Raw genomic sequence first — 12,222 nt, forward strand, 5'->3', positions numbered from 1 at the left:
TGTTGAATGTATTGTTTCACATAGCAGTCTGAGGAAAATAATTAGGGCTGAACTGTGGGTCATAGCTACTTCATCTGCTAGATTCCAAGGTCAAAATATACCAACCATATCATCTTTCGAGCATCCTCATCACTTTATGATTATCAAAGCTTCATCTGATAATTGTTAGACATGCAACCCTTTCTCGTATCCCAAATGGTTGTAGTAATTAATTGCTAATCTTTGGTTTCCAACCAGATGTTCTATCCTTCCAAGATGATTGACAAACTGTCTCTACCTGCATTGCTTTCCAGGTCTCCTCACATTAGTTAATATCACCTCCAGCCTCTTCATCCCCACTGCTTAAAACCCAGCTCACGATTCACATCCCTCAAGATGTCTCATGAGAAATGCTGCCCTCTCAGGGGATGATTTCATTTTGTTTCCTCATCAAACAGACAGATATGCCCCAACATGTGACCCTGAACCTTTATTTGAATTCAATTGTTTAGAGTATCAAACAGAAGTTCACACAGAAAAAAGGGTTATGAATTACAGTTATGGTTTTTCCTTTTTTTTTTTTTTTTGAGACAGGATCTCACTGTCACTCAGGCTGGCTTGCAGTGTTGCCGACGTAGATCAACGCAGCCTCAAACTCCTGGGCTCAAGCCATCCTCCCACCTCAGCTTCCCGAGTAGCTGGGACTGCAGGCATGCACCTCTATACCCAGCTGCTTCTTAGATTTTTAACAGAGATGAGGTCTCATTATATTGCCCAGGTGTTCTCTAACTCCGAGGATCAAGTGATCCTCCCACCTCAGTTTCCCAAAGCACTGGGATGACAAGTGTGAGCCACTGCTTGTAATCCATACATTACAGTTCTTATTTGATAAGCCAACAGCCTCTTTAAGCTTTGAAAAGAGCTCTAGAAAGCAGATTCAGAATCTGAAGTTCCAGGGTGAGTGGGGATGGCCTGGAGCCTGCTGCTACAAGAAGGAGATGGGGTCCCCGTGGCAGGACTCGTGTCCACAAGTGTGCATTAACTCTGGCAGAGCAGGAGCTGCAGCTCGACTTCCCAACACACCTTTCTAATTACCTCATCTCTCGGGGTTCATTTGCATTATTATTATGTGAATCTATATTTCCATCTCCACTGAGGTGGTTGTTTTTCACCTGGGTAGAACAGCCATGGTTTGAAAATGTAACCATCACACAGCATGAAAAAACTGGGGGCACTTTGGGGCAAAAATGAAAGGTGTTAATACGCTAGAGAAAGTCACCTTTGTACATTTTGCATTGATGTTTGTGAGGACCCTTTACCACATGGAAGGGAGAAGGCTAACTTTAGAATGAAGTGAGTAGACAAAACCTTGCTAAAAAAAAGAAATTAGGTAACAATTCTACAATTTAGAAATGACTCAGAGATAGCATTAATAACTAGGTGATGATTTACAAAGTTTAATGAATGTCAGTTTACATGATAAGAAATGAATACAAATCTATCATTCTATCAGTCTACCTACCTATGTATTAAATGGTCAAAACTGGTATTATAAATTTGCTTTCAAATAGAGAAAATTTTCTATCTAGGTTTTAAAAATGAACGATTATACCGTCCCATTAGTGATCAGCCTGCATTGTCAACTCTCAAAGAAAGATTGTTCATTTAAGGATATTTGAGGGCTGCCCATTTATAGTACAGTCAGGCACCAATTTGAAAAAGCAATTGAAGTCAAATATGAAATTTATTTTGTATTTTTATTGAAACCATAAAGAAGAGAATATTCTTACCAGTTGCCTTTTGGATTTATAAACTGCTGCACCGCGTAGCCAAACTGTTCACTTGAAGGACCGGAAAATATTTTTGCTTCTGGGAGACCCACATTGTATGCCAAGCAACAATTTAAAATGCCTGTTAAGAAAATATGAAACAGTACATATTTACAATTCATGAATATAAGTGTGTCATATAATTCTCAAAGGCCACTTGGAAGAAAACTTGCTGGACCTAACAATTATTACTTATCAACCTTTACCAAGTAAAAATAACTACTGCTTTTTAAGTACTTATTTGGAGGTCTGGCACCAAGCTAAATACTTTATATGCATGATTCATTATCTTATCAATCTTCCTGGCAACCCTAGGAGATAGTTACTAACATTATCTTTGTTTGGCAGAGAATTTTGAGGTTCCAGGGGATAAGTGTATCTCACAGCTGGAAAGAGGTAAGGATAAAGGCAAAATTTGAACACAAGACTTAAAGCCATTAAATTACCTCTAAGTATTCTCAAGTAATTTGAGTTCTATTTGTCTTTCCCAAACCACAAGACTCTAAGCCACCCAAGAGCAGGGTCTGAAGGGTATCATCTATTTCTTCTGAATCACCGTGAATATCTTGACCTGGACTCTGTATGAAGCATCTGTTGAAAAGGCATTGATAACTACATCAGAGGAAACAGAAAATCACAGCTCCTTGAAAATTGTACCATTTTCTTTCGGAAGGGATTATTATCATTTTTGAGGATGAAAATGTAAGGATCGATGTCATATCTTTTTTATTCCAGTGGGAACTGTCAAAAGTGGTTTTGTTTTTGATGCTTCTTGCTGAATGATTGAGAAATGCTAATGAATTCAAAAAACAGAACATAGACCAAGGCAGATAATGCCTTGATAGACTCTTTTTTTTGAAAGCTCTTATTTCTGATGGAATGGGAATGAAGGAGAGGAATAAGGCTAATCACGATTTTCTGTCTGGCACTGACAGCATTCATGCTGCTAGCTCTTCATCCTACAGAAAGAAGGTTGTGTAGATATTAATGCTCTCTCTGGAGATGAGAATATGCTTCATGTTGCTTAAGATCAATATTTACCTTTTCAGACACTGAAGACAGAATGGACTCTTTAAAACTGACATCATTTGAACCCAGGAAGTGGAGGTTGCAGTGAATCAAGATCAAGCCACTACACTCCAGCCTGGGCAACAGAGGGTAACTCTATCTCAAAAAAGAAAAAAATCAGGATAAAAAAGGAAGAAAGCAAATTACTTCTCTTACCCTAGACTAGCAGTACTATAAGCATGAAGTATTTTATTTCAACCTTATTTGCAGTGTCTAATCTTATTGTCACATAAATATGTCATTTATAATATAAAAAGGGAAACTCTGGCCCATTGGGTTGGATTTGACTCTGACTTTCATTTGCTAGGGATGTCCTAACAACTGGATCCCTGCATTTATGCCTATAGACTTAAAAATGCAATGGTTACAAACATCTTTAGTCTCAGTAACTCAAATGGTCACATAATAACACTTCCAAGTCCATGGAATTCTATGTTTGTAATAAGTCTTTTGTATAAACTTGTTCATAACTGTATGATAACTTGTGATGTTTTCTCCATGATTCTACAGCTTTCCTCCCTCTATTCAAAACTGTCCATAGTACGAAACTAATGAATTTATATACACAGTTAATAAACAGATTTTATTTTCCTATTTATTTTTTGTTCACTCAGTAAACTTTTTGAGTATTTATGATGTGGTAAACTCTGTTCTTAGTGCAGGAATGATAATTACATCAATCCTCTCTTATCCTCAGGGGATGTGTTCTAAGACTCTGCCCCAAAGTAGATGCCTAAAACCATAGATAATACCAAACTGTATATGGTATATACTGGTTTTTCCTATATATACATACCTACAATAACATTGAACTTACAAAATTAGACACAATAAGAGATTAAAAACAATAACTAATAATAAAATAGAACAATTATAACGATATGCCAGCATTACTACTCTTGCACTTTGGGACCATTAGGAAGTAAAATAAGGGTGACTTGGCTGGGCGCGGCGGCTCACGCCTGTAATCCCAGCACTTTGGGGGGCCGAGGCGGGTGGATCTCACCTGAGGTCAGGAGTTCAAGACCAGCCTGGCCAACATGGTGAAACCCCAACTCTACTAAAAATACAAAAATTAGCTGAGCATGGCGGCACATGCCTGTAATCCCAGCTACTTGGGAGGGTGAGGCAGGAGAATCGCCTGAACCCGATATGTCGAGGTTGCAGTAAGTTGAGATCGTGCCACTGCATTCCAACCTGTACCACAGAGCAAGACTCCATCTCAAAACAAACAAACAAACAAACAAATAAAAGGGTGACTGAGACACAAGCCCTGCAACACCATGACTGTTGATCTGATAACCAAGATGGCTCCTACATGACTAATGGGCTGGAGACATGGACAGAATGCCGGACAAAGGGATGATTGACATTCCGGGCAGGATGGAGTGAGATTTTGTCACACTACTCAGAAAGATACAGAATTTTAAACTTAGGACTTGTTTATTTTTGGAATTCTCCATTTAATATATTTAGGCCGCAGGTGACCATGGGTAACTAATTTATATATTTTGCTCAAGATAAAAAATTAATGAGGTTGCTTATTGTATATGAATTACTTCTTTTATCCTTTGTGGTTTAATAAATCATTGAATAATTTTTTAAATGGTTTGATAAATCATTGAATCATCTTAAATGATTCAACTTATTTTAAAATTAATTTATAAGGTACCCTTATTTTCATTTAAAAAACAAAATGTTTTATTTATTTATTTATAGACAGAGTCTCTCTCTGTCACCAAGGCTGGCGTGCAGTGGTGTGATTGATCTCAGCTCACTGCAACCTCTGCCTCCTGGGTTCCAGCGATTCTCCTATCTCAGAGTAGCTGGGATTACAGGCATGCACCATCATCCCCTGCTAATTTTTGTATTTTTAGTAAAGACGAGGTTTCACCATATTAGTCATGCTGATCTCAAAGTCCTGACCTCAGGTGATCCACCTGCCTTGGCCTCCCAAACGTGCTGGAATTTACAGGCATGAGTCATCACGCCCAGCCTAAAAAACAAAATGTTTTTAAGGGCATTTCACTAATTTTAGATATGTCCTCTTCAAGAATAAATGTAATTTCTACAAATATTTTTACATCTTTTCTGGAATCCTCTTTGTGTTATTCAAAAACTATATCAAGACGGGAGCCAAGTGGCTGACTGGAGGCAGCCGGGAGAAACCTCTGCCGCTGAGAGACCAGGGCATTGGGAAGGCTGGCACACACTCTGAACAGGTCTTTGCAGGGAAGGCACTGAGAATGGAAGAGGGAGGACGCAGATGCTGGGCTGAAAGGGAGAAAGCTAGGAACTCTTCCCGGGGCTGCCCAGCACCAGGACTCCTTCCTGGCCCCCAGCAGCTTCAGGGGAGAGTTGAACAGGTGAGGAGTGGCCTGCTCCTGCCATGGACCTCTGGCACCTAGCAACAGAACTCGCGACCTGCAGGGACACCTGAGCTGATACAAAGAGAGCTGCTTAGAGAGGTGGCAGAGGCAGGATTCCAGCCAGTGTGGAGCACAGAGGGTTTGACAACAGCAGAACATGACCAAGGACGTCCATCCTTCAAGGCTTGCCACACTCCTATAGGAGACTTTAGCCTTAGGGTAACTGCTGGACCTGGACAGAGCAGGGCAGTCTCGCCTGCGGGATGCGGCCAGTCCAATCTGAGCATCTCCTGTCTGCTGGCCTCTCTGGAGCTCCAGCCTGACCATGGTGGCTTCCAGAGTAGCTTCAGATGCCCAACCAGAGTGCTTCCTAGGGCACCTCATCAAAGCTCCTGCACTGGCAGACCATGCCTGGCCATCAGAGGGCTCCAGCAGAACAGCCCCTGCCGATGTACAACAGTTTACCTGCAGCCTCCCTTGACTGCAGCCTCTTCCCACCACTTTGCCAGCACACACTTGTGCACACCCCACACCCCTCCACATCCCCCCAACGCTGCTTTGCTGGCCTACACATGCCAGAAAATCTTGTCTCCCCTGCCATGCCAGTGCATGCTCACCCTACCATATCCCCGGTTGATATGTGGACACCCTCCTATGCTGGCATGAATGCACACAGAAATACTGGCAATCTCATCCTCACTGGAATGTTACCCCTGCAGTGCTGCTACCATGCACCACCAGCGGGAGCTCATGTAGGAATGCTGCTGCCTTGCTCCTTCGGCGGCCCTAACCCAGCTGATGCATGTGCACCGGGCCATGCTGAGACAGCTGCTGTCATACAACAGTGAGCATTGGATCCTGCTGCCACCACCCCAATGAAGAACTTTGGCTAGCACTACCTATCAGAGTGTTGTGGACAACAGACTGTGAACGCTTTGGCCTCTCCAGTGAGCAGATTCCTAAACTTGAGGGACCAGAGAACAAACCCAGGGGCCTAGCACCAGTTCCTCAGAGTTAGAGTACGCAGCCCAGGAGGGCAGGACTTAGCCTTGGTCCTCTATAATCACAGAGACAATGCCACTCAACTGACCCACCTTACACCACAATCAAACCCTCCAAGGGCATCAAAGAAGATAAAAGCAAAAAAACAACACATCCAAAAAGTAGCAATTTCAAAGACTGAAGGAACATCAGCCCACACAGGTGACAAAGAAACAGCCAATGAACTCTGACAACTCATAAAGCCAGAATGTCTTCTTACTTCCAAACAACAACACTAGCTCCCCAGAAAAGGTTCTTAACCAGGCTGAAGTGGCTGAAATGGCAGAACTGGAACTCAGAATATGAATAGGAATGAAGAACATTAAGGTTCAGGAGAAAGTCAAACCCAATCCAAGGAATCTCAGGAATACAATGAAATAATACAGGAGCTGAAAGACAAAGTGACTATATCAAGAAAGAAAGAAAGTCATCTGATAGAGCTGAAAAAGTCACTTCAAGAATTTCATAATACAATCATAAGCATTAACTGCAGAATAGACCAAGATGATGAAAAAATTTCAGAGCTCAAAGACCAGTTCTCCGAATTAACTCAGATAAAAATTTAAAAAAAGAATAAAAAAGAATGAACAAAACTTCCAAGAAATATGGGATTATGTAAAGGGACCAAATCTATGATTTATTGGTGTCCCTGAAAGAATGGGAAAGAAAGAAAGCAACTTGGAAAACATATTTGAGGATATCATCCAAGAACATTTCTCCAACCTCATTTCAGAGGCCAACATTTAAATTCAGGAAATGCAGAGAACCCCTGCAAGATACCAGACAAAACGATCATTCCCAAGACACAAAGTCATTGGATTCTCCAAAGTTGAAAAGAAAGAGCAAATGTTTAAGGTATCTAGAAAGAAGGGCTAGGTTACCTATAAAGGGAACCCCATCAGGCTAGTAACGAACCTTACTAGCAGAAACACTACAAGCCAGAAGAGATTTGGGGCCTATATTCAGCACTCTTAAGCAAATGATTTTCCAACCAAGAATTTCATTTCCAGCCAACTAAACTTCATAAGTGAAGGAGAAATAAGATCCTTTTCAGATAAGGCAAATGCTGAGGGAATTAGTTACCACCAGACCTCTCCCTTACAGGAAGTCCTTAAGGGAGTGCTAGATACAGAAAGGAAAGACTGTTAGTAGCTACCACAAAAATACACTTAAGTACACAGACCATTGACAGTATAAAGCAACTATATAATCAAGTCTGTATTATAGTCAGCTAATGTGATGATAGGATCAAATCTGCACAATTCAATGTTAACCTTGAGTGTAAATGGACTGAATGCCCCAATTAAAAGGCACAGAGTGACAAGTTGGAGAAAGAAGCAAGGCCCAGCTGTACGCTATCTTCAAGAGAACCATCTCACATGTGATGACACCCACAGGCTCAAAGTAGGGTTGGAGAAAAATCTACCAGGCAAACAGAGAACAGAAAAAAGCAGAGGCTGCTATTCTAATTTCAGACAAAACAGACTTTAAACCAACAACAATCAGAAAGGACAAATAAGGGCATTACATCATGTAAAGGGTTCAATTCAACAAGAATACCTAACTACCCTAATACATATGCACCCAACATAGGAGCACCCAGATTCATAAAACAAGTCCTTAGAGACCTAAAAGGAGGCTTAGATAGTCACACAATAATAATGGGAGACTTCAACACCCCACTGACAGTATTAGATCACTGAGGCAGAACACTAAAAAGATCTTTAGAACCTGAATTTGACACTTGACCAAATAGACCTAATAGACATCTAAGAACTTTCTACCCCGAAACAACAGAATACACATTCTTCTCATCTGCACATGGCACATACTTTAACACTGACCACACAATCAGACATAAAACAATTCTCAGCAAATTAAAAACAAAAACAAAAATCATACCAACCACCCTCTTAGACCACAGCACAATAAAAATAGAAATCAGGACTGAGATGATTGTTCAAAACCAAATAATTACGTCTAAATTAAACATCCTGCTCCTGAATGACTTTTGGGTAAACAATGAAATTAAGGCAGAAGTCAAGAAATTATTTGAAACTAATGAAAGCAAAGATACAACATACCAGAAGAATCTCTGGGACACAGCTAAAGCAATGTTAAGAGGAAAGTTGATAGTGCTAACCACTCACATGGAACAGTTAGAAAGATCTCAGATTAACAACCTAGTATCACAACTACGTAGGGGAGCTAGAAAAATAAGAGCAAACCAACTCCAAAGTTAGCAGAAGGAAAGATATAACCAAAATCAGAGCATAACTGAATGAAATTGAGATACAAAAACCCCTACAAAAGATCAACAAATTCAGGAGTTCTATTTTTTTTGAAGAATAAACAAGATAGACTGCTAGCTAGATTAATAAAGAAAAAGAGAGGAAATTAAAATAAACACAATCAGAAATGACGAAGTGGATATTATCAGCAACCTCACAGAAATATTAAAAACCCTTAGGGTCTATTATGAACACCTCTATTCACACAAAATAGAAAACCTAGAAGAAATAGATAAATTCCTGGAAACATGCAACCTCTTAATATTGAACCAGGAAGAAATGGAAAGTGTGAACAGACCAATAGTGAAGTTTGAAATTGAATGAGTAATAAAAGGCTTACCAACCAGAAAAAGCCAAGGATAGGATGGATTCATAGCTGAATTTTACCAGATGTATAGAGAAGTGCTGGTACCACTTTTACTGAAACTATTCCAAAAAATTGAGGGGGAGAGACTTCTTTCTAACTCATTCTATGAATGCAGCATTTTTTTGATACCAAATCCTGGCAGAGACATGATAAAAAAGAAAGCTTCAAGCCCACATCCCTGATGAACATAGAGGCAAAAATCCTCAATAAAGTACCAGCAAGCCAAATCTAGCAGCACATCAAAAAGCTAATCCACCGGCTGGGCGCAGTGGCTCACGCCTGTAATCCCAGCACTTTGGGAGGCCGAGGCGGGTGGATCATGAGGTCAAGAGATCGAGACCATCCTGGTCAACACGATGAAACCCCATCTCTACTAAAACTACAAAAGATTAGCTGGGCATGGTGGTGCGTGCCTGTAATCCCAGCTACTCAGGAGGCTGAGGCAGGAGAATTGCCTGAACCCAGGAGGCGGAGGTTGCGGTGAGCCAAGATCGCGGCATTGCACTCCAGCCTGGGTAACAAGAGTGAAACCCCGTCTAAAAAAAAAAAAAACAAAAAAAAAAAAGCTAATCCACCATGATCAAGTAGGTTTTATCCCAGGATGCAAGGTTGGTGCAACATATACCAATCAGTAAATGTGATTCATCACATAAACAAAACTAAAAACAAAACCCACATGATAATGTGAAGAGATGCTGAAAAATCTTTCAATAAAATGTAACGTCCTTTCATGTTAAATACCCTCAACAAATTAGGCATTGAAGAAACATACCTCAAAGTAATAAGAACCATCTATGACAAACCCAGAGCCAACAACATACTGAATGGGAAAAGGCAGAAAGGATTCCCTTTGAGAACCAGAACAAGACAAAGATGCTAACTCATCACTTCTATTTACCATAAAAGCAATCACACAAGAGAAAGAAATAAAAGGCATCCAAACAGAAAGAGAGGAAGTCAAACTATTTCTGTGCAGGTGATATGATTCTATACCTAGAAAATGCCATAATGTCTGCTCAAAAGCTCCTAGATTTCATAAGCAACTTCAGCAAAGTTTCAGAATACAAGAACAACACACAAAAATCAGTAGCATTCCTGTACACCAATAACGTCCAAGCTGAGGGCCAAAACAAGAAAATAATACCATTCACAAAAGCCACAAAAAGAATAAAATACCCAGGAGCACAGATAACCAGGGAAGTGAAAGATCTCTACAGAGACTTATAAAACACTTCTGAAAGAAATCCTAGATGATACAAACAAATGGAAAAACATTTCATGTTTGTGGCTAGGAAGAATCAACATAGTTAAAATGGTCATAATTCCCAATCCAATTTATACATTCAGTGCTATTCCTATCAAACTATTAATGACATTATTCACAGAATTAGAAAAAAACCTATATTTTAAAATCCATATGGAATCAAAAAGAGCCTGAATAGCAAAAACAATCTCAGCAAAAAGAACAAAGTTAAAGGCATCACATTATCCAACTTTAAACTATACCACAAGGCTACAGTAATGAAAAAAACATGGTACTGGTACAAAAATGGACACATAGATGAGTGGCACAGAATAGGGAGCCCCAGAAATAAAGTTGTACACTTACAAGCATCTCATCTTCATCAAAGCTGACAAAAAAAAAAAAAAAAGAAATAGATAAAGGACTTCCCATTTACTAACTGGTGTTGGGATAACTGGGTAGTCATATGCAGAAGATTGATACTGGACCCCTTCCTTACACCATACACAAAAATCAACTCAAGATACATTTAAGGGCTTAAATGCAAACCTAAAACTATAAAACCCTGGAAGGTAATCTAGGAAATACCATTCTGGACATCGGATCTGGCAAGGATTTCATGATAAAGACGCCAAAAGCAATTACAGCAAAACAAAAATTGACAAGTGAGACCTAATTAAACTAAAAAGTTTCTGTACAGCAAAAGAAACTATCAACAGAGTAAACAGACAACCTACAGAGTGGGAGAGAGTATTAGAAAACTATGCCTCTGAAAAAGGTTTAATATCCAGAATCTGTATGGAACTTATGCAAATTTACAAGCCAAAAACTAAACAACCCCATTAAAAAGTGGGCAAAGGAAAGGAGACATACATGTGGCCAACAAGTATATGAAAAAATGCTTTCCTCCATTCATCTTTAGAGAAATACAAGTCAAAGCCACAATGAGATACCATCTCACACCAGTCAGCATGGCTATTAATAAAAAGTAAAAAAATAACAGATGCTGGGGAGGTTGTAGAGAAAAGGGATCACTTATACAGTGCGGGTGGGAATATAAATTAGTTCTATCATTGTGGACTTCTCAAAGAACTTGAAACAGAACTACCATTTGACCCAGCAATCCCATTATTAGCTATATACCCAAAGGACTATAAATTGTTTTACCATAAAGGCACATGCATGCCTATGTTCACTGCAGTGCTATTCACAATAGCAAAGACATGGTGTCAACCTAAATGCTCATCAATGGTAGAGCGGATGAAGAAAATGTCACACACACACACACACACACACACACACACACCATGGAATACTATGTAGCAATAAAAAAAGAATGAGATCATGTTCTGCTCAGCAACATGGATGGAGCTGGAGGCCATTATCCTAAGCAAACTAATGCAGGAACAGAAAACCAAATACCACATTTTCTCACTTGTAAGTGGGAGATAAATATTGAATACACATGGACACACAGAAGGGAAGACACTGGGGCCTTTAGACACTGGGGCCTACTTGAGGGTGGAGGGTGGGAAAAGGCTGAGCACTGAAAAACTGCCTATCAGGTGCTATGCTTATTACCAGGGTGATAAAATTATCTGTACACCAAATCCCCGTGTCGTGTAATTTACCTATATAACAAACCTGCAAATGTACCCCTGAACCTGAAATAAAAGTTTAAGAAAAGCTATATTATCCGATAAGACCCTTAGGTATATGTTACTAACTTCAATAAAGGCAGCATGACCTCACACTCGAATCCAAGTCTTATTGTTTAAAAATAACAATAATAGAAAGCAATAAATCCTGATGCTTAAGACAAGATCATTTCTTCCTTCTCTAAAAATAAAAATAGAAATTAGTTTTTGTAATGTTATTTAGAGCTTTCCAGTCAATCCAAGCCACCATTTGGATATTATGTTGCTATCTGGTGCCATGAACAAAAAACCAAATCTATCTCATGTGTATTAGGAACAACCTCATCCTTTTTTATCCAAATAAATTCAAATGCATCCACAAACATTACAAATTCTCA

At 39.6% G+C, this 12,222-nt stretch overlaps 1 protein-coding gene across 2 annotated transcripts in view; it reads right to left on the reverse strand.

Moving 5' to 3' along the window:
- The window catches only part of ITGA2 (integrin subunit alpha 2), a 100,013-nt gene that overhangs the window by 66,356 nt on the left and 21,435 nt on the right, over nt 1-12,222 (reverse strand). For both annotated transcript variants that reach the window (XM_032281071.1, XM_032281079.1), the window contains one exon: nt 1,770-1,890. In XM_032281071.1, the coding sequence (XP_032136962.1) occupies nt 1,770-1,890 (121 nt within the window). The remainder of the gene's footprint in view (nt 1-1,769; nt 1,891-12,222) is intronic.

The sequence above is a fragment of the Sapajus apella genome, unplaced genomic scaffold, assembly GCF_009761245.1.
Source record: "Sapajus apella isolate SASKATOON/1434 unplaced genomic scaffold, GSC_monkey_1.0 scaffold1, whole genome shotgun sequence".
Taxonomy (NCBI): domain Eukaryota; kingdom Metazoa; phylum Chordata; class Mammalia; order Primates; family Cebidae; genus Sapajus; species Sapajus apella.